At 42.1% G+C, this 23,255-nt stretch overlaps 1 protein-coding gene and 1 long non-coding RNA gene across 10 annotated transcripts in view; one reads left to right on the top strand and one right to left on the bottom strand.

Moving 5' to 3' along the window:
- Window positions 1–1,106: 1,106 nt before the first annotated feature.
- Window positions 1,107–9,838, bottom strand: LOC133218629 (uncharacterized). Its single transcript, XR_009727217.1, has 3 exons — window positions 9,747–9,838; window positions 6,012–6,199; window positions 1,107–1,426 (listed from the first exon to the last, which is right to left on the bottom strand). It is a non-coding gene; the product is annotated as an uncharacterized LOC133218629 (long non-coding RNA).
- Window positions 9,839–10,039: 201 nt separating this feature from the next.
- MARK1 (microtubule affinity regulating kinase 1) overlaps window positions 10,040–23,255 on the top strand; it is a 58,332-nt gene continuing 45,116 nt past the window's right edge. For 8 of the 9 annotated variants that reach the window (XM_061365219.1, XM_061365203.1, XM_061365197.1 and 5 more), the window contains exon 1: window positions 10,053–10,448. In XM_061365219.1, coding sequence (XP_061221203.1) covers window positions 10,398–10,448 — 51 coding nt within the window. In that variant the 5' untranslated portion in view covers window positions 10,053–10,397. Of the gene's footprint in view, window positions 10,449–23,255 lie in introns of all 9 variants that reach the window. The other variant, XR_009727216.1, reaches the window with a different exon arrangement.

Raw genomic sequence — 23,255 nt, 5'->3', positions numbered from 1 at the left:
CCCTGGTCACAGGGATGCCTGCTGCTGTGGGTCTGTCCTAAAGCTCCCCAGGTGCATGGGATATGATAACTGTCATGAGAAAGGTGCCCAGGTGCCATGCTAAAAGAGGCTATATAAGTACCAGAGATATGATCATATTCTTTTTCATGTTGTGAAGGAATTCCCATGTTCACTGATGACATTGTTTTGAATCTATATTAAGGGCTCAATCAGTACACTTCTCTAGCCATTCATTAGTGTTTTTCTTACTGCTGGTCACAATAAATGACTCTGCAGTGAGTATATGTTTGTAAAACATTTGTCAATTTTGTCAGACCATCTTCCCTAAACTGAACAAGCATTTTCTTGGCTTTGTTCCTTGGTATTCCATTCTTGCTCTGCTATTTGCTATGCCCATTTAGTGCATAATTTGAATTTTAGACTGCTCTTCCATTTCTCCTCCACATCTTGGCATGCTACATACTGGTAATAGTAGTAACCAAGATCCATATTCTAAGCTTATTAACAGAAGAATAAATCTGAAGCTTCTGTGTTGGCTTTACCAGAGACAGAGAACTTGCAAGGACCATGATCTTAACACTGAAGTTGCATATATGCATGGCTTTTAACACAGATCATGTTGAAACATCAACGCTTTTGTTTGTATGAAGCCTTAAACAAACTAGTCTCCTGATTTCTCTCACAGTATAAAAAAAAAAAAAAATGAGTCTTATAAAGAGTAAGTACTTGTAGTTATGTAACTTGCACTTGTAATTAGTAACACAATTTCAATGGAAGTGGAACCTATCACCATGCATTATTTTGATAGTATTACTATGCAGTAACATTTGCTTTGGCCCATAAGATGAGTCACATGGAGAGCTGTCTGCATTAACAATGATGAGGACAGATTGTCTGCTGGTATATACTGGGATAGCCCCAGTGAGGTCAACAGAGGAGCTGTCTTACAGCCCCAAGGATTATGGCCTTGGGAGCTCCACCGTGAGCCTCACTGGGAGTCAGATCCAGTCCCTGGTGTGTATTCTCTAGGAGGTAAATAAAATGAATAGCTAATTAGGAATGAAAATTAGGGAAAGAAAGAATACTTCCACAAATGTGTTGCTCACTTTCAGTGATTCAAGTTTACTGTTTGTGCTACATCAAAACAAATCTTTTCCATTACATTTTTCTTGGGGGAAGGGAGGTGATTTTTTTTCTGAACTCCTACACCCTGGTTAAAAGCTTAAAGGAGGCTGAGTTGTGCAAGGCTGTGTTGAGACTGATTAGGCAGGAAAGCATGCTGTGACACTCCCATCTGTGTGAAAGAAGAATGGACCAGCTCCTGAAGTCTGTCCTCGCCAGAGCCTGATCTTCCTCCCACTTGCTCATGTCAGCAGCCCTGACTCAGGAGCAGGAGGCGCATCCAGTCCTTACTCAGCAACAACTGCTATGGAAATCAAAGGGAAGGGTGCATGCTCAGCTGCTTTTTATCCATCAGGATTTGAACTACTGTGAGTTCTGCTTCTAGTAAGATCTCAATAAAATCTGATTAGAAGACCTTAAGTTTTGATCTGGTAGATTTTCAATGTACTTCTACGGGTAAATATTGGCAAAAGAGGTGCAGTGCCAAAAGTAAGGCTCAAGATACAAATCTAACCTGAAAATGTTGTATATATATTTCAGTCTTGCAACTGAAATACACTTCAGTGTTCTCAAAGATAGACTTGAAAACCATACTAGAAAACGTTTTGGCACTCTGGTGAGATCTTCTGACCCATATTTCATTGCAATTGTATCAGATCTCTGTAAAAAATGGAACTATTATCTGAAGTAAACTTACTAAACTTATTCTCAGATAGCTTTTTAGTGTTCCTAAAAGGTGCTGGACTTTACAGTCTTTTAGCTATATATAGCTGGCATCCTCATAGAGCATTTTCACTGCCTCTAAGTTGATGAGTTACAGAGTGGAACAACTTTTCCTCTAGCAGCAGGAGCATACCAGGCGTCAGATAGGAACAACCGGCCACAATTAACCCCTGACAGATTTGAGCAGTGACCTAGAGATCAGAAGCAGCATATCACCTAACAGTGTGAAATACAAACATAATCCATAACCTTTATTCAATAGTGTTGTGTTTCATCCCACTGCAGATACATCATTAGCATGCTGTGGGCAAAGATGAAAACACCATGCCTAATATTATGCATTTATATAATGCATAATAATGCTTAGCATACATACAGCCCTGTTCATCCTCAAAACACTTCAAAGCATTTAAACCTGAAAAAAGCTGTGAGGTAGATAAAAATGGTGCTTCTATTTTATTTTTAATACATATTTTTTCCACTAAAACTTATGTGTAAGTGCATCACATCAAGGAACAATAGATCTATGGCCAAATTCAGATCAAATTACTTTGGTGAAACTATTAATTATCTTTGAAGCCAATGGACAACTTCCAGCAGTATAACCAAAATCAGATTCTGGATCCTATTCCTACATGCCATAAAGCTGAGCTGTTACTGAATAGCTTGGTACATCTAAAAATAAACACTTTGGTTTATTTTTAGCTCATTCTGGAAATTGGGTTGACATTGTTTCTTACTTCTCCAGCTAACTTAAAAAGTAAAATCTGACAACATGCTTCTTTTCTTGGTTGCTGTGTTCTACCTGTTTCCAGGCACTCTCCCTTCACAAGCTTGCAAAGCACAGTGATGGGGTTTTCCAAGGCAATGGTACTCGTGACAGACTACAGCCCTGTGTGGTCATTTATCACATCTCAGGGGTGACCAGGTAACTCAGAGTAAGGTCCTCTTTCCTCTCCCTGTGCCTGACTTTGGGTGTTAAGTTTTGTGTAGTCATTTACGCAATGCAAAGTAAACACTGCTGCCTATCATTCTCATCCGGTCATTTTATACCCACTTAGGACTCTTTTAAAAGAGACCTCTAGAATCTATCCTCTTTTAAATCCACCACTGAAGCTATTGTAGCCAAGGTTATTGCCAGCTCTGCAGCTGTTACAGGAGGTCCAGATGGCCTTTCTTTGTTACTGATAACCTCAGAGAAGGTGGGAGGGATTTCAGCTAAGTCTTCAGTCTGCTGTTAAGACATGGTCAGTTCAACTCACGGCAGTAAGCAGTTGTTAGCCATTTTGCTCTGCACAGAATATCTGGATGCGATAAAATTTACTTTCTCTTGTGGGACTAATACGTTCATTTGAACAGGCCATTGTGGTTTAACTGTTAAGAAGTCCAGGAATGCCTGTGTCATTTCTTCCGTTCCAACATTTTATTCTATCCTGTCATTTTGTCAATTATCTTTAAGGTTATTCTGCCAGTTCAGTGCAGTCAGCAGAAAGCAAAACAGGGAGACTGTTGGTTTTTTTTTTGGGGGGGGGGGTTGGTGAGGTAGGGGGAAAGTACCCAACATCACAAGCCATTTTAAGCCTCTAAAGGGGTAGAATGACTCAGTAAAATATGAAACCCAGTGCACTCAACAAGGTATCTTAATCAAGAAAAATCTTATAAAAATATGAAATAAAAAGTTGTCCCAAATAAAAAAATATTCACTCACAGAAATACACACATGCTTAAATGTTGCAATTGGGAGTTTAGCTCAAATCTTTCTTTCTTTGGCTACATTAAAATGGTGGAAAGACTACTAGAACTGACGCTGGAGGATTACATAGGGTCTCTGTGACAGTTAGAAACTTCCCTGAAACAGAATCATATATTGGATTAATGCATATCAAACCCTGAAATTATTCCTGGATCAAAAGCTGTTCGAGTTTGAATAGGAACATGCAATGCTGCTGCTGCTGCTGCAGGATAGCTTTGCACCTTTCTGCATCAACAAGCTCTTGTTGTGCTACTGGAGAATATACATTTTTGTTAAAAACAGATCCTGCCACGGGCAGCATCTCCATTTAGCAGTTTCTGTTTCCACAGAAACCACACCAATGAAGTCTGCAGAGGGCAGATGTGGAGTGAGAACATCTGTGACCACTTAGGTTAATTGCCTTTCCCAACTCTTCCCCCACTTCTGGGCTCTGATGGCCCTCTGAAGATCAATGGCAGATCATCAGGCATCTTGTTGCAGGCTTTCTGCCATCCTGCCCCATCTCCTGGGGTTATCTAAAGCTGGTTTTAAATCTGTATACAGAGAGTCCCAAAGGACACTTACGGAGAGTCTGCTGTCTCCTTTGTCCCTAGCTTCCTCTCTGTTCCTGAACAGAGCATTTAGTCCCTCTGCTCCTCAGATCTACAGCTGAGCAACACCTAGGGAAGCTTCCCAACTTCACAGTCCTAATGCAGTGGTGCATTATGTCTTTTGTGATAGTTCAGATACAGCTGTGATAGGAATCATGTAAGTACCTGCTTTAGATAGCTATTTTACTCTTTAACATGCTTTCATAATGAATAAATATTTTCAGATAAAAGGGATACTAAGATATTGCATTATGTTACAGATATTTCCAACATGCTACACTCTGTTCTCATTGTTATTACTCTGATAGATAATTTCATTCTAAGAATGTTATTATTTCCAAAAAAATGAGTATCAAAAAGGATATTGTCAGTGCTGATGCATGAAAATGATTCAAGCCTTACCTCCTCTGCCAGCATACTTAATCTAAACTCAAGCTAGTAAAAGGAAAGAAAGAAAATGAGATTTTTTTTAGCAAATTTGAAACCACTATCGAAAGCCACAACAGTCAAAAAAAAAAGACTGCAGCAAATGAAAACTAGGGCTGAAATTCATGCAGTTGCCATTGCCCCAGTTTTCATTGTGGTTCTACCTCAGTACTCTAGTGGCTTGCTAGCTTCCTTTTTGAAACTCTTCAGATGTGGGAAGAAGTTGGCTGTGGCTGTAGAGACTGGGGGCGTCAAAAGAAAGATATATATCAAAGCTAAAGGAAACAATCAGAACTAGTTATTTTTAGCCATGATTATTAAGAGCCAGTACAGAGATCTTTGGCAATGTAATACCAATTTATAACACCCTTCTGGATTTCTTCAGGCCATTAGAGGCATGCCCAGGGACAGAACAAATGTCCTTACTAGCTTCTTCAGACCATTGGCAACCCATGTTTTAGAAGAGTCTTCCTTCTGTCAAACAGATTTGCTGATACCATTTTAGAGGCCTTGGAGATGTGTGAGAAAGCTCTGTAACTACGGAGCTGTACTATGATTTTACTATCCTCCTCTCTGAGATTCAGGCTGATCAGTGACAAATGCTGCTTTTATTGACTGTTTTCATATGAAGTTACATGGACTTTTTTACAGCAGGTCTTCATAGTGGCTTAGAAGTTACAGAAATCTTCAGTTACCTAGAAAATGTGAAGACAAACATAACTACATTTAGGGTCAGTTTTCAGTACAACTCATCTTGAGACATATTTTGGCCTCTTAAATGTATTTATAACAGTATAAAATATAACAGTAGTCACAAGAGGTATGTGTTCCTATTAAAATGAAAAAAAAAAACAACCCACCCACCTCATTTCTTTAGAGGTTTAATGTATTTGAGGCAAATCATGTATTATTGATATTTTCACCAAGACTGTACTTCCTAGTGATTCTTAGGGCAAAATCAGAATCTTTACTATAACTAATATATATTTATGAAGTCTACATAGTCCAAGTATTCAGAGTACATATAATTTTGTCCTGTGGCTCCTATGAAAGTAAATAATTCATGGAGTCCTGTATCTGTACTTTGTAATGACTTCAGGAGTCCTTAATACTACTGCAGTATTACTACATGCAGCTGCAGGTATATTACTTCTATGCATTTGCCAGGTCTTTTGTTTCATTTTTCACAATATAGGATATTCCTTGTGCAATGAAACTCATTAAAGACCAAGATTTTGCTTTGCTTTATTCACATTTCAGTGCTCATCTGTTCCTGCATTATTTCTGAACCTCTCACCCTTTCGTTGTTCAGAATTAGATTTGAAAATTGTGGGAAAAGGTTTAATTCAATTTAGTGTCTGAAATCGCTAGTACAGTTGTGGATAGGATTCACTTACTGTTAAGGTGGTGGAACATCCACTTTTCAGAGCTGAAGTTCATGCCAGTCATCAAATTAACTACAAACCATCTGAGGTGGGTCCAGGAGGAGCGTTGGAGCTGGGAAGCCAACCTTCTGCTGGGCAGGAGAGACTGGGGTTTCTGTGCCTGTGCTCACCTGGCTGTGCTGCTCCCATCCAGCACATCCCTGCAAAGAAAAAGGAAAGCAGGCCTAATCACCAGACAGCTGGCTTCGTGGAGGAGGTGCATGGGCTTGGCTTCTACAAGGCACAAAGCAACAAGTATGTTCTGCCTGTGCTGCAGGAAGCTGCAGCTGACTCAGTGCTGGAGCTTCCTTGGAGGGATGAGTGCCTACAAAGCTGACTGACACCTTAGCTTCCTCACTAAACAAAGTTGTCTAGTCATAAGTAAACATGTAATTTCTGGCAAAAATGCAGAGAATGAGTGCATTTCAGAATAATAATGCTGTATGAACTCAAGTCTTGTGCTTTGCATCCTCTCTTTCTGCCTCAACAACCAGTCAGGAGCAAAACAACCAGGCATTCGCCCAAGCTTGAGAAGAGGCATGTGCAGGTTTCTCAGAGCTCAGGGTAAAATATCACAACTACTACACAGAGCTCATTGTTGACATGAATCTGTCCTTTTCACTTCTGATGTGATGAGCCAAGGCTTCCTCTAGCCCCTTAAAACAGGGATCCCAAGCAAAACACTTGTTTCTGTTTTATCTCTTTGGAGAGCAGCTAGGGGACAATGGGACCATCTTTGTGGTCACTTTCTAGTCCATGCAGCTCGTTGGTCATTGTCCCTGCATTTTCTCACTCAGGGGAGATGAGAGGCTGGTGGTAATAACCAAACACAATTAAACTAAGCTATTAAATGAGTGAGTGACCTTATTAACATGAAAGAAGATCGTAACAGTAACAACCATGGCCAAAACAACTGCAAAACAGATCTTTAGATAACAAGAATTACTACATTACTCCGCTTTAAATTTCAAGATGAACCAACATTTTCCTATGAATTAGTGACCACAACACATCCATATCTAAGGCAGGAAGTCTTCCTAGCCTTTCCCTTAGTCAGTGGTGCCATTAAATGCATTTAGAAGACATTTGAGTCTCCTTATCCAAACACATGCGTGTACACAGATCCATCCCGCAACAGGCTTGTGTCAGCAGGAGTCTTCACCAAGCAAGGGTTGCAGTGAGGCCCCATGCAGAGCCCTAGACACAGCCTTGTTCTTATTTTGGATAAAAGTGAATGCACTTTGATGAGCTAAGCAACCAAAATGGGTGAATATCCAGTTTAGAATCATAGAATCAACGAGGTTGAAAAAAACCTTTAAGATGACCAAGTCCAACCATTACCCCAGGACTGCCAAGCCCAGCTAAACCATGTCACTGAGGGCAAACTGATCTCACCTCAAGATCTTCCCTTATGGCTGCCGCTCATCATCTCCACTCACATCCATCCCTCATCTACCCCTGACAGTGGCCCACTCTGAATAGCTGCAGCCCCTACCCCCCATGGCCGCCCCTCACAGCCCATGGCCACCCCTCCTTTCCCCTAATGATTTTCCCTCATGGCTGCCCTTCCTCTCCCCTCACAATCTCTGCTCACAATGGCCACTCACCCCTCACTGATGCCCTTCTTCTCTCCTGCCGATCTCCCCTCATGGCTGCCCCTTCTTTCCCCTCATGATCTCCCCTCATGGCCTCCCTTTATCTCGCCTCACAACACCCCCTCATGGCTGCCCCTCCTTTTCCTCCATGATCTTCCCTCATGGCTGCCCTTCCTTTCCCCTCATGATCTCCTCTCATGACTGCCTTTCAACCCTCATGGTCTCCCCTCATGGCCACCACTCCGTTCCACTCGTGATCTTCCCTCATGCCACCCCTCCTCTTTTGTCATGATCTCCCCTCATGGCCACCCTTCTTTCCACTCACGATCTCCCTTCATGTTCACCTCTCCTTTCCCCCCATGATCTTCCCTCATGGATGCCTTTCCTCTTCCCTCACAATCTCCCCTTATGGCCACCCCATCTTTCACCTCACGATCTCCCCTCATGACTGCTCCTTGTTTTCCTTCATGATCTTCTCTCATGCCTGCCTCTCCTCTCCCCTCCCCTCAGGATCTTCCCTCATGGATGCGTTTCCTCTCCCCTCATGATCTCCCCTCTTGACAGCCCCTCACCCCTCATGGCCATCCCTCTTCTCTCATCATGATCATCCCTCATGGATGCTCCTCCTCTCCCCACATGATCTTCCCTCACAGCTGCCCTTCCTCTCCCCTTCATGATCTCCTCTTACAACCACCCTTCACCCCTCATGGCCACCCCTTCTCTCCCCTCATGGTCTTCCCTCATGGGCACCTCTGTTTTCCCCTCATGGCTGCCCGTCCTCTCCCTTCATGATCTTCCCTCACCCCTCAAGGCCATACATCCTCATGGCTTTTCCTTCTTTCCCCTCATGATCTCCTCTCATGACCACCCTTCACCTCTCATGGCCACATGTCGTCTCCCCTCATGGTGGTCAACAAACTTGTTATGGCTAGACCACAGCTGTTTACCCCGAGTAAACCAAATCTTGCGTTGTTTTATTCCCAGGAAAATGAAGGCCCCTGAAGTTTTCCTTGCAGTCAGTAATGCCAGCTCTGTGAGAAGAGAGCTGGGCCCTTGCAAGGACTTGGGAGCCTCTGCCATTCCAGCCACACAAATCATCCACTCCAAGAGCAGCATGATGCTGAACGTGCAAAGAGCGAGCCCAGTCACACTGCTCGTACAACATGGGGATGTTCTCTGCCCGTGCCTGCAACAGCTACAGAGGAAGAGCTGGTTCCCCAAACAGCTGGAAAACGCCACTGTCAGGGGCACTAACACAGAGCTCGCTCAGCCAGAACTAAATACACTATAGCGCATTTACCTATAAATATACCGATAAATATAGATGCATACATACATATTACCTATAAATATAGGTAATGAATAACGGTCTATGCCCTTTCACAAGCACATGCAATCCATCATAGTACTTTCCATGAGGAAGGTCTTTCAGAGCAATGACTGTGTTCACAGCATTTATGGTGTTTATAGCCTCAGCTACAAAACCCCATCAATATACTGCAATGGAAATTCAGGCACATTGTTTTTGTTGCGGTTTGGTGCAGGGGAGGTTGTTTTTTCATTATTACTTTTAGGATTTGGAGGAGGGTTAATGTCATGTAAACACCAGTAACATCTCAAAGACAAAAAATGCCTGTATGGTTCTAATTTTAAATACATGAGGTCATTGGTTAAGCATTTGAGTACTGTGTGCGGTTTGGACCTAAGCGGGTAGTTGCATCGCAGTTTTGCTGATCCCGTTTCAGCTTCAAAACGGGTAAAGCAGGCTGGCTCAGGCACACCAATGATTTACACAGACGCTGACACAGGGGTTTAGGAGCCTCCAGAAAGTCTGTGACTTGTGAACGCGGAGCTGTGCCGGAGGCGGGTACAGCCGCCCCACCGCCCTTCCTAAGGCCGACCCCTGGTAATGTCTCCGTGTCTTCCTACGGCCGACCCCTGTCACCGTGGCGAGCCTCTCGCCAAGCTGCACCGGACACCAGCACCCCCGTGGGGCCAGTCCCGCACCCCTCACGCTGGGGGCTCCGCAGGCGCCTGAGCCCCGAGCTCCGCTGGCCTTCTCCGCGGCACCGTATCGCCCCGTCGCCTCTTTCTCCCTCCCGAAGCAGCACACCTGCCACGGCCCGATCCCTCTCGGGCCAGCGCCCAGCGCGCCCTCCCGGCCAGCCCCGACCCCGGCTGTGCCCGGCGCGTCACCACCCGTCACGGCTGCCACGGCGGGAGGGACGGTGGCGCCGGCAGAGACCCCCCCGTCCACCCGCCCGCCCGCGTTTGCTGCTCCCGCCCGCACGGCCCAGCGCTTCCTGCGGCGCGGGGCGGTGGAGCCTGGCCGGCGGGGCCGGGCCCAGCGCGGCGGGGCGGGGGCACGGAGGACAAGGGGAGGGGAGAGCCGGGGCAGGGAGCGTGGGGTAGCGGCGGCAGGAGGAGGAGTCGGTGCCGCCGCCGGATGCTGCGAGGAGGTGCCGCGGCTGTCCTGCGCTGCCGGCCGCTCACCTGAGCGGGCAGGAGGAGGAGGAGGAGCCGGCGGTGGAGCTGCGCGAAGCCCGGCGGCGTCGAGGCGGGCGGGAGCGCAGAGGGTCGGCCGGGCGGGTGAGACCATGGCGCCGGGAGCCTAGCGGGGCCGGGAGCGCGGCAGGAGGCCCGCGTCCCGCCGTGTGCGCCCGACTGCCGGCGGGAGCAGCCGGCGGCCTCCGCCTTGGCCTAAAGAGAGCGGGCGGCCTTCCTCTCAGCGCGCCGGGTGCGGCGCCGCGCCGCGGCCCACAAGATGTCCACTCGGACGCCGCTGCCCACCGTCAACGAGCGGGACACGGAGAACGTGAGTGCTGTGCCGGGCCTTACCCTTCCGCGCCCCTTCCCCCGCCCGACGCCCCTTCCGCAGCCGCCTCTCCCCGGCACCTGGCAGCGGCCCGGCCCTGCTTATCCTGTCCTGCCGCCCAGGCCGGGTGCTCGGGGGGTGGGAGGGCCGCAGCCGTCCCCTCTCCTGGCGGGCCGGGCACTCCCCAGCCCCGGGCCGGCTCCGCCGCCTGCCCGCGCCTTAGGCTCCTCCATGCGGCGCTGCCGGGGCGGGTCTGGCGCGCTGGGATCCACGTCGCCCCAACCCGACCGCGGCCCCGGGCCTCCGGTAGGGTCGGCGGGAGGCCGCCGTTCCACACCGAGACCGGACAACCTCTTCCAGGCGTTGTTGGGCTGGGCCGGGCTGCCCTTATATGTACTTTGCGGTTGTAAGCGCATACAGGCTATTTGCTTCGGTTCCTCGCTGTGGAGAGGCCTGTGGCCCCGCGGGCTGCATGCCGGGCTGCGCTGCTTTCACGCGTCCCCCACTCCGTGTACCCCTGCACCGGGGCTGGGGCGCCCACGGGTGCGCTTCCTCACTGCCTGGCGCTCGGTCCTGTCTCGCCTTCTGAGGTTCAGCCGTACTTGTCCTTTGTTTGATTTGCACCTCGAAGGTGGTCCCCAGCGTAGCTGCTATATTCCTTCCTCTGTTTTGCTTTGTGTTGCAGTTGAGATAGGCTGTTGTCGTGTCCTTGGTATCTCCCGAGTTGTTTGTTTGTATCTTCCTTTGTGCGCTGTTTAAACATATTTGCGATCTTCCTCTGCTCCGCCCGCACTTGGTGGAGCAGAAACATAGTGTCATGGTGGTCTTCCAACAGAAAATAACCATCCTTGATTATGGTAGGCAGTGTACCTGGGAAATGTTAAAATCCTGGACCATGTTTCGTCCTGTCCATTGGTGGTGATTATTTAAATAGGCAGTAGTATGGGAGGTGTGAAACTTCTGTCTTAGCAGAGGGGACCAATATTAAAGAGGTATGTTTGGAATGTGGGCTAGATATAGTGAGTTACATTCGAGAAGGTGCAAGAGTCATACAAAATTTAATGCATGCAGTCACACCCAATGTTGAATTGGATAGAAAGTGATCAGTAGGAAACGAAGGAAGGTGGGCTGATGGGTTGAAATTGGTTGAAGAAAATGCTTGTTTGTATTGCATCAATGTGTAGAGGTCCTGGCCCACAGTAGGAGCTAATAATATTTGTTACTGTACAAGCCAAAGCAGCAGTGTCTGCTGAATAGGTTATTGAATTATATGAAGTGAAAAGTGAATATGAGAAGAGGGTTTGGAAGACAAAGGTAACAGAAATGAGATAATATAGTTAAAGAAGTGGAAACCCTAGCTTCCTGTCTTGTTATAATGAGCTTTTTAGTATCAGTTGCTCAGTGGAGGCTGAATTGACATAGCGATATCAGTCTGGTTACTAGTTAAAGCAAGTAAATGCATTTGGTCTGTCCTTACACTTCATGGACTGATGAGTCCTGTATTATTGTCAGAATGAAAGCAAGTCCTTGAGATTAAAATGAAAGTTTAGATTTAATTAAAAGACAAAGTCTGCGTTTGAGACTCATGAGTCTCCATTTCAATGTATATAGGAATGTAGATGAGAGAGAGATGACAGGAAGAAATATTCATGTATCTGTCCGGTAATATAGTACATAAGATTTGCAAGGTACATTTACACAAGGCAAATGGAAATCATTCTCAAATGCCACCAACTTCTGTAGAATGAAAACTGCAATTAAAGTGAGTAGTTAATTTAGAAAATAATACGCTACATCTGAATATTCTGACACCTAGAGATGAGTAAGGAGTATTTTTTTATTTTTATTATTTCAGAGAGTGCATTATCAACCTCCCCCCCGCCCCCTACACCAACAAACCAGGTTTATATCAACATCCTCAGAATTGCACATTTGCTCTTGAAAATCTTGGTATAAATCTATGGATCTATAAGGAATATAATCCTCCAGTGGGATAAACAGTAAAAAGCTGTTCAGGAGTAATTTCCCAGATCTGCACAAAATAATTCTGCCTCAGGAATTCCTCTTTGCTACCTGTGATCTCCCTTACGTAAGACCTTTTGCTGAAGTGGCACTTGTGGGATGGAGGAGGAGGTCTGTTGCTGACTTCCCAAACAGCAGTATTCTGTGATTTAAAATGGATTCTGTCAGGCTGAGGTGAGACTCTTAATTTACTTTGCATGTGCTTCTTCCTGCTAATAAGCACTAATGGACTAAAGAAGTGTTTATGCCAATGGGTCTTGATGCACACAAAGTTTAGCTAGTAAGTGTCAGTGACTGAGGTGGTAAGAAGTTGCAGCTAAAGGGTGAAGGTACTGGAAAGAGTGAGCAGTTTGAGAGCATCATAAGTATGAGTGGTTTTGACCTGCTAAATAACTTCATCTTTGTAGTTCGTATTTCCAGTTCCTGAGTACATTTATTAGCGAAGCTCTCGCGAGTTCTGCAGCTAATGGTGATCTTCAGGAGATCTCCATCTTGTACGCATGGCCATCTCAGCAATGTACCTCCATTGTCTGTCTCTCAAGGGACAGTCTGTATTTCTGTATCCTGAAGAGAGCTGATTGATGGTTCTGACTACAAACCTACATATATGTCCAGCTGTGGTTTGCACGTGGTGTGAGGCATGAAATCATGGGGAAATACCCTACCAGTACCACCCCTTGTCTCTTGGCAGCTGCTTTTGGTGCTCTTTGAAGTAGAAAAGAAATAAAATGTCAATGTATGCTTTTCTCAGTGAGTATGCAAGTGTGTTTTTTCATTTGGAAAAAAGAAGATATAGTAATTGGATATAGCCCCTATCATAAGAATATACATTCCTCGAGGAATTATGGGAGTTCGTGGAAGGATGGGTGAAAACTGCATGTTTCCATAATTCTTTGTGCCTTTTCTCCCACAGCACCCTTTGAAAACGGTCTAGAAAGGGATAAGATCATGCAGCAGATTACTTGATAAGGTCTTATCAGAAAGCTCATGTCTAAGGCACAGGAACCACCAACAAGGGACAAGCAACAGGTGGAGGGAAGCAGTACAACAGTCAATGTGTGTGGAACAAACAGGTCTAGTTACAACCATTCACACCCTCTCTTTTCCTTTTTGCTATTATTTACATCTTCCGGTGCTATGTTTAACTTCTCAAGCAGATGTCCATCAATATTTTCATTCGGGAATGTTATTTCTCTTTCATGAAAGCTATGCTTAAAGAAACAAAATAGAGTGTGTCAAACACTCCTATTGAATAGTTTATTGGGAAACTTGGGGAAATCAGTGGGTGGAAGCAGTATGACAAAGATTATTTTCATTCCTGTTACCAGATTTCATTTTTTCCAAGAGGGGGATAAGAGTAGTATTCAAAATACTGATTTTCCTGTGTTTTGATTTTGCACAAATAACTATTAACAGCTTCCTCTTGATACATTTTACGTAGGTTGTGGTAGGTAATGTTTCGTTGCATTCAAATGGTTGCTAGTGAGTGGTGTGGTTTAGTTTGGGTGAACTGAGCTTTCCATGTCTGCCTAAGCTGGAGGAGTAGAGGGACAGGAATCAAAAGTTTTGAGCTAGAGTAGCTTCTTTGTTTTCATTGAGTTGATACTCATTGAGGGAAGGTGAGCTTTTATATTTTTGCCCTTTATATTGTGTTGGTTTGTATCATGTCATTAAACTGGGGAATGGTTTTCCTGAATTAAGGCAAAAGAAAATATGTCAGTAATGGATTCTATTAAATGTTTTTTGGGAGCTCTGTATAAGAAAAGACTCATTCAACGGTCAGCTGTATGCTAGTTGCTCTAATAAAATTAATTAAAATGGTAATACTGTAGTTTTGCTTTTTCTGACATGAGGCTCTCTGAGTCTACCATCAGAATACTTCTACAGTAAGTGCAACTTAATCTTTTGAAAGGTATTACTATTATTTGTGAAGGTATTGTTAATTATTTGTGTTGCAGTGTCACACATGTAGCTAAACTTTAAGGTGTTACTTTGCTTTGTACTTTTCAGACACATAGAATTTGACTAATTGTGCTGCAGAGATCTTGCATATCTCCAGCAGAAGAAGGAACAAACAAGGCAGGAGTGTCGGATGGTAACACTGGGCAGAGTCAAGGAGGAATGTGGGAATTGTGGTTTGCCTTAACTTAACCAGTGCCATGCGAGAATGATGAAGAGATATGGCAGAGGGATTTTTAAGGAAGGATAACACAGAGACCTATGCTTGTGTGATTTGCTTCATTATCATACAAATAATAAGAATTTGGACATGTACACCCATTTTCAGGCTAGTGAGGGAAGGCTGATGTCTGATGCCATCCAAAGCTTTCTGATGGGGAGGCTACTAGACAACTGCATTTCAAAGAGGAAAATAACCCAACAGGGCAGGAGATAAGAGAATGGTCAGGTTGGGATGATAATGATTATACCAATTTCTTTCTTTTTCCTTTTCTTTTTTTCTTTTTTTTTTTCCTCTTTTTCTCTTCTGGATTTGCTTTTGTACATTAAGAACACATGGTTTTGATTTGGACAGAGGGGGCGTGGGAGAAAGTATCTGACAAGAATTCTTTCGTTCAGTGCCTTAAGCAGAAGAATGGCCTAGTTTCCGAGCCTTATGGGTTCAAGAGTACAGCTGTATCTTTCTTATCCACAGGAGATGGGCTTTAGCAAAGTGGAGAATGCCTGTGTTTTTTTCTTTGTAAGATTATTTTCTTTGGTCATAAATACACCATGAGGTCATAGGGGTTTTTGGAGTGGCAAGAACAGGGTATGTGCTCCTAATCCTATTTTGAAGGCTTGTGTTTTCTCTACGCAAACTTTTTTTGTCATTTGGTTTGTTTCCATTCAAGTCTTGAGCGAGCTCTTATGTTGTAGGGAAAAACACACGTTTAGCTAGAGCATTATGCAGAGACAGCAAGGTTCCTTTTGTCATGAATTATAGTATCCATTTTGAAGCCTTTGTGTGAATCTGAGAGTTGTGGGGCAGGTGATCTAGATGTTTAGCTTCATTTTCCTTTCATGAAGAGAAGTATTTTGGAACGAATGAGGGCAAAATGTAGCTTCACGCTTCAGTGTTCTTTTTACACATCATAAAAGAATATATAGTGTTAAAGTTCAGGATGAATTCGTGCAGTTTGATTGTACTGCTTGTTTCATACTTGATGGGTTTTTTCAGGTTCACAGGTGAGCATCAAGTTGGATTGTTTGTGGTTGGCGTTCTGAAAACTGCACTTACATGATCAGTGGAGTTAAACGCTGAACTAGAACAAAGAGATTATGTTCCATGAAGTCTTGTTCTCAATGGGCTCTCTACTGTTATAGGGTCACGAGGACTTATTGTCTGTAATAGTGTAGCTTCATTTTCAATCTCTGCACTTGAAATTTTCTATTCCTCACTAAAGGCAGGATGTTTTCCCCCATGGCACCTGATTATATTTGGAAATTAGTGTTTCTACTGTAGTTGTGGTAAGTTTTTTATCATCAAAATTGCTGTTGTTCAGCAGACAAACCTCCTGCTAACTTCTTATTGATACCAGTTGTTTTAACAGAGAAAAAGTACTGATTTCATTTTTCTTTTAAGTGCAAGTAGAGTGATTTCTATAAAATTACATTCTCCAGTGATTTGTATTTGCATTTGCAGAGGTTTTTTTTCTTGTTCTCAGAATGTAGTATAGACCTAGCCTTAATATCTTACTGATGTCAAACACTTTTCCAGTAGAGCAGATTCATTGACAAGCTATTGTATAAGGAGAGATGATTTTACTATTAACGTGAAGCTAGAAAACACTGGTGCAGCTAAAGCCGTAAGACAGATTTCTTACTAAATGGCCTACTAACAACTTGTGAGCTTGAGCTTTCCAAACATTGTGCTATTGGAAAGAAAGCACTTTAGCATTTCAGTTTAGATACTGTATTTTAGTAGCTTCAACCTTTCTTTTCAAATATACCTTTATGCTCTGTGCTGCCCTCCAGAATGAATATACTACTTGTAAGTTGCTTAATTTACAAGCAGTGTTACTTGCATGACATGTTTCAAACTTAGCTTGTTTGTGTTCTGGTCATGACATGATCTGTTAGATTTTTTTGTTGTTGGAAACACAATGCTTGCTTTTTGTGTGGGTGCTTTTTTTTTCTTGTTGTTAGTTGTTTTCTTAGTCTTTCTGGAATTTCAGAATCGCTAAACAAGATTTTTTTTTATGGCTTCACCATTTTTTCTAGGTCTTCATTCTTGAATGTTTACTCCCCTCTAGGTAGTGGTAAATTAAGAATACATGTTCTCTGCAGTCAAATATTTCTGAAAACAACTGTGAAAATAGGAAAATTCCATTGAAACATTCACATCATTCAGTGTAATGAATTATAATGCAACTGAATCTGTTTTAATAATTATCTCTCCACATCGACTACCAAGCCTGTTTGTTAACATGTTTCTACTTTTCTCACATTCAGAATTAATTCATAAGAGTGTATGTTCTTTCTTCTTATTGCTAAACTGAGCTTTAAATTGGGCCAATTGAATTTCAGCTGAGAGAGACTGTTTCTCCTTTTTGTTTTTCTGTGAATGGCATAGTGAAACAGTAAAATCAAAGGGTTGCTGAGGTCTGAAGGGCAGTTTAAGAGACTTCATAGCTGTACGTGGTGATGCAGCTTAGACAGTTTTGCTGAGCATCCTCTTGAATCTAACATTAAAAATCCAAGAGGATAAGATGGTCCTTGTTCTTAAGGCAATTTTCCGTGTGCTTGTTTCATCTTATTTTTTTCTGAGTAGTGACCAGGCACACTAGAGCTATCATAGTAAAATAGTGTAAAACAGAAGCATTGGAAAGTACTCTCTGGGCTTATCATAGTCTTGCATCTTTTGGGACTGAGATAGCAGCTGTAAAAAAAGTTCAGTTGTTTGGGTTTGTTTGTATTTTTTTCAGATGTCAGGGATTTCTGTATGCTTTTAAGGAAAACACCACCTTACGCAGAAAGACGTATGTTCACAGTTGTAGTAGGGCATCTGCACGGTTAAATTCAGCTGGGCTACAGTTAACCTTTAAAGCAGTGAACTGGACGTGCTCATGTCATAGGCTGCAGTGATTGATCACAGAGTGTATTTATGTAAAACCCAAAAGTGCAGGTTCTCTGTGAGTCTGTATAGAATGGAAGATCATTATGTTATTTGAAAATTCTCCATCATATCAAGACAGCTGATAGACAGTCACTTTACATCACTTACATCATCATGGAAGGTAGACTGTCTTCTGCTGGAACAAATGCATTGTCTGTGTGTTTCTAAGTTCTTGTATTCCGTGTTTGTTGTGTATGGATGCAGGGAAATAATTTTCCTTCTTTTATCTTGATGTTCCTGTGTTTGTGGGACACTTCAGGTGTTGGTTGAGTGTCACCTTGAGAAGTGGTCTGCACTCCACTTGTTTAGTTAGCATTAACATGACTTAAAATCAAGATGACTTTTGTTAAGACTCCTGAGATTTAAGTGCTCAGAACCAAGGACGCATGGCTCTTTGTCTGCAAACTATTTCAAGTTTGCAACGTTTTATAAAAATGTAAGTTATGTTATCAAAACCTACATTCATAATAGAGTAATATAATGTGATTTTGGGGGGAAAAAAGATTATTTTTCTTCACACTTGCATTCTTCAAAAGACTGGCAATATCAGAAAGAGGACTCTTGGTTACAGTAAGCTTTAGCCAGTTTCGTTCTTGTAATTTCCAAGCTGCATACCAAATCTAAAGAAGCACTTGCAAAAAACCCCAACAATCCTAGAAGAGCAGTAAAACATTCTTTAAATTGTGCAGTCATTTTGAATGCCTGGTGAGTGTAATCCCTGGTAGGTGTTCATAGTCCTAATGATTTCTCAGGTAAGGATTGATAAACATAGTTAATTTATACTGAGGAGAGAATAAAACACATTCATGACTTCAGATCAGTGTCTGCCTTGTTCACCATGACCCTAGTAGAGTAATAACCTTGTTTTATGTTTAAGCATGTGGCCTGTAGGATTCATATAAGTAGGAAAATGTTAATCATAGCAGAGAATGATATCCAAACTTACATATTTGAGTTCCGTAAGAACCTTTGTCCTGTTGTGTTGCACAGTGTATTTTAAACATACATATCTGGAATGCTGGTAGCTTGAATAATAAGACAAAACTTTATTTCACCTCTGATGAAAGCACTTGTGTAGTAAGTACATGGATGTTCACATAGCTGAACATACAGAGTTACTGGATAGCCCATGGCAGTCTTTTGCAAGAGCAGATAATGATAATATTACTGGTGACAAAGTCTAATTGGTTTTGTATTATAAAGTAATAGTAGTGCATGATAACTTTTAAAATCTCAAGCAGAGACAAAATTAGGCAAGGTTGTTAGAGGGAAGTGATATCTTTCATTAGCCAGATGTGGTTGGAGAAAATAGATTAGATTTGGATAGATTAGGCTCTAGCAGGGTTTGCTGTAAAGGCTTCTGCCCAAGGCTAACCTTGTGGTAAAACCTGTAATGCCTCTGCTCCGCTGTACTTCTGGAGGAGGACCCACGCCTTACTCATGATGCAGTAAAACATGCACCTTCTTGTAAGTGGAGACCCAGCCTTAGTCACTATGATAGAGTGCTATTTTCAGCTCTCTTGGAAGCTTTTCTCCTGACTTCCTCCTGTCTCCACTGTGGGTTTTTATCTTTTCCATCTCAACCCAATACTTACGAAGAAAGTAAAAGAAAAATGAAGTAAAACATCTTCTACTTGTCTCCAAGCACTCCCCTTTTTCAGAGGGGAAGTGGTCGTTTATTTATAATCTTAAAGGTCATCACAGACCATTTTTTCTTATTTAGTCCCTTGAATATTTGACTAATTTCATTTTAAACCTGTAACCTGCTATCACAGCAGTTTATTACTTACATGCTTCCCAGTATCTATCTCGCTGAGGTTCTATTTAGCCATGTTCAGTAAGCTGCTGGCCATTTAATATGCCTGATTTCCTATCTTACCACACCCTTGCCCCCATCACGTTGTTTTCTCACATTTTGCTTGCTAATGTGCTTTCGTGCTTGAGCTGTGGAGCTTGTTGCCAACTTACTTACACTTCTCACTTTCTGGGATCTTTTCCAGTTTTGCTCATTTAATGACGTACGCAAAACCAATACAAAGCTTTACTAAAACTACATAGCTGTTGCTCCTGCTTATCCTTCAAGTAATATTCTTCTATATGAATCCCAATGAGCATTTTAGTATGGGAATAATGTGATCTGGGACTGAAGAAATGCTTTGCTATGAGTGGATTGGTGGGAGTTGTGTCTGGTTTTGGGGCTCTTATTGAAATTATTAGCAAAAAAGGATTACTACAACTTTAAATACCAGTCAGATTCCATTTTCCTCACTCTGCATTGCCTTCCCTTCCCCGAGTAAAGTTACCCTGCTTTCTTCTCAGATAACAACAGAGTAAGCAAAGCTTTATAATGATTACTTATAAAGATCGTGCAATTTTATAATATTCTTTGTACAGAGAGATTTTCTTCATAAACTCAGTAGGTACATGAGAAATGTAATGTGTGAGAATTGCCGAGTTAGGGAAGCATACTGTAGTAGGGCATACTGCAGTACATGTAGCAGCAGTATAAATTACTTGTGCTTAAAGAGTAAATATCTGGAATTCCTTTTCAAGAGTGCATGCTTGGCTTCAGTTGTATATAAGTACTTTTCTAATTCTTAGATGTTTCTGTCATTACATAAAATAAGCAGAAGCACAGCTCAAAAATTCAGAGAATCTCAGCATTAAGAAGGGTCTGATTTCTGCCTTCTTACCTTAGCTTGTTAAATGCTATGTTGAGCTCTTACAGAGGATGTGGTTGTTTTCCACAAATGCATTACACATGTAATGTATTTACTCGTATCTCTAGTCCAGATAATATTATCGATTGAGGGTAATAGAATTGTTCAAAGCATTTGGGTTTTTTATTTGGTAATTTTTCCAACAGTAATCAGGTTTCTTCCTCCTTGCAATTATTACAGCAAAGACTGTGTAGCAGAGAATGTCATTACTTGGTGAAGGACTAAAGTAGTATGTTTTCCTTAAGATTAGACTCTAGGAAGAATAACAATTGTAATAATTCAATACTATGAGATGTATACAGAATATATGAATACTACCGCCTCTGAGTAGTCTTTGCCAGGCATACCTGTGTATAAGAGCTTTTCAGATTCGCTTTTCTTAATCTGATATTAATTTAACAGGGGTGGCTGCTTTTTAAAGTTCTTTCTTCCGGTGATGGATGTAAGATGCACATGAACAAAGAAAATTTATGAAAGCACTTCACAATGAAACTCTTGCTCCATCTACTGCATAGTCTAGAGAAATCTTAGCTACATAAAGTTGGTATGAGGATTAAGGGTTGATGTAATATAGATGCTGGAGTTAGTCAGTGGAAGACATTATTACTGGAGGATGTATGCCTGCAATAGTGTTCCTAAACAAGCAAAGGGAAATCTAATCCTCAATCTCTGTAAAGCAAAGCAGACTGATAAACTGCATTTAAAAGGTCTTTCTTTATTTTAAAAAAAGCTCTTCTTGCTTATCCAATGATTGCAGAAGGATAATGCTCATATCAGAATAAAATTTGATGTTTTCTAAATGCTACAAAAGGAAACCTTGATTATTATTATAATTTCTGCCATTGTTGGGTGGTTGGTTGGGGGGTTTTGTGTGACCTTTTGTAAAACTTTATGTTTTGGTATTGTGCACAAGCTTTTTCACATTAAATTCACAATTTTTTACACATTAAATCCATTTCCTAGTGGTGTGTAATATTTTGTTTAAATAGAATTCCTTTCAAAGTCAGTGGTGTCAAGTCTTCTTGGACTAGCAGGGAAGTAAAAGTGTTAGAAAATGAATAGATTCTTTGTTAGCTGCTTGGTGAAACAAGAAACAAAAAAGATGCAATAGCTTTTGTTCCCTGGGATTGGAAGGGTTCTAATAAGTTTGGTAAATTAAGGAAGAAAATTATAGCTGGAGTTCCCAGTGAGACTGTGATAATTCAGGAATCACAACAATTGCAGAAGGGGATGTGTGATTATCTCCCCTACAGTGCTGTGGCTTTCGTCATCTCTTAAGAGGCAAGGAGCTTCTTAGGGCTGTGGATGGGGGAGAAACAGGCTAACGGTGGAGAGAATATAACATTGCTGTCTGACCCACCATAAGACTTGGAATAATCCAATAATACCATTTGAAATCTGTATAAGGATGACTTTCCTGTAAATTTTTCTGGATGGATTCCCAGTTGCTGGTAGGGAGATTGATAGTCCCTATCACCTGCTGACAGTGTCCCATGACTTCTGTAATTTCCTGACTCTCACTTCCTTTAGGCTAAATCAAATTAATTCCTGTTTTAATATGAAATAGTGACTGATTAGATAAACCACCACAGTTGGGGATTTCCAGACTGTAAGGCTTGTTGCTGTACTGATGTCTAGCTCACAACAGAACCAAGAGTTGCCACTGGTAATAGTGGGCACTGTTGCTGCTACTGGTTATTTTATATAGATCACCATCTAGATAAAGAAGTCTAGAAGTGTCTGACTTTGACAGCTTGCAGTACTGTCTAAAGAACATAGCTGGGGATCTGGGATTCCTCACCCACTGACTGTCAAAGGCGCAAGGGAGAAAGATTCTTTGGCTTGTATCCTTAAGTTTCACCTGTATATATGTGTATACACACACATATATATACACACACATATATATATTACTTCCACTTTTTCTTATCTTTTTACTTTAATGGGCTGGGTAAATCCAGCATCTGTTGTTTTAATATTTTCTTTGCATCCTGTGGTGTCTTTTCTTTCCCTTCTGTTGCTGACTTATGTAACACGGGCTACTTAATTTACGTTCATTTTTTTTTTCTTGTGCTTGGTTTTTACATCTCAGCTATAATCACACCTGAGTTCTGTTTACAGTTTGAATTCAGTACACTGACAGGTATTTCTGGTATATGTGTGATTGTCAGTATTCATTATGTACCATATTACTTTGTCTGCCACTTAAAAGCACATAAAGTAATAGGTTTATTTTATTAGATCTATTAATGCAAAATCTGTGAGGAATACTGCTGCTGTTTGCTTTTTCTTCTCCTTCAATTTGGCTTCCTAGTTGCATATATTTCTAAAGTGCTAGATTATGGTAGTTTGTAATCATAAATAATTGAAGCCCAAAGGTTAAACTAGGTGGTTGCATGAGTTTAGAAACAAGGGTCCTCGAGGAGATTGAGCTCTATGTAGAGTGTACACTTTGATCATAAGATACGAGCTGGTCCAAGGGACATGCAGTGTTTGCACAGCTTAAAGTTAAGCATAAATCTGTGCAAGGCTGGGGAATACATTTGCTAAGTTGAAATGTGGTGTAGCGTTATCCACATAAAGGTAAATAGTTACTACAGCCCAACTGAGGACATTTTATTTGATCTGTTAATTAACACATGGAAAACAGGGCAGAGAGCACTTGGCAAAAGACTGTCTTCATTTTGCTTTGTGTTTTTCATTTGCATTCACAGTGTCCCACTACACCAGCTGGCTTGTATACATCATCATAATCTTTCTCTGTGTGTAAAACATGGTTGATACTTTCAGAACACCAGCTAAGTCTAGTGGTGTCCTTATAACCTTACCTGCAGCTCCTACCACGAGATCAGACTCTGCCAGACTGTTCTGGATAAACAAAACCATTGTAACTGAATGCTGCTCAAGTGCAGGCTCATTGCTACAGGTGTCCTATGCTGTCGAAGGTGCTTC

This window comes from Neopsephotus bourkii, unplaced genomic scaffold, assembly GCF_033783945.1.
Source record: "Neopsephotus bourkii isolate Nb327-2 ecotype Australia unplaced genomic scaffold, CSIRO-AGI_Nbou_v1 NB_114, whole genome shotgun sequence".
NCBI classification, from domain to species: Eukaryota; Metazoa; Chordata; class Aves; order Psittaciformes; family Psittacidae; genus Neopsephotus; species Neopsephotus bourkii.
The sequence above is the reverse complement of the archived record's forward strand: the minus strand, read 5'-3'. Positions and strand labels throughout refer to the sequence as shown.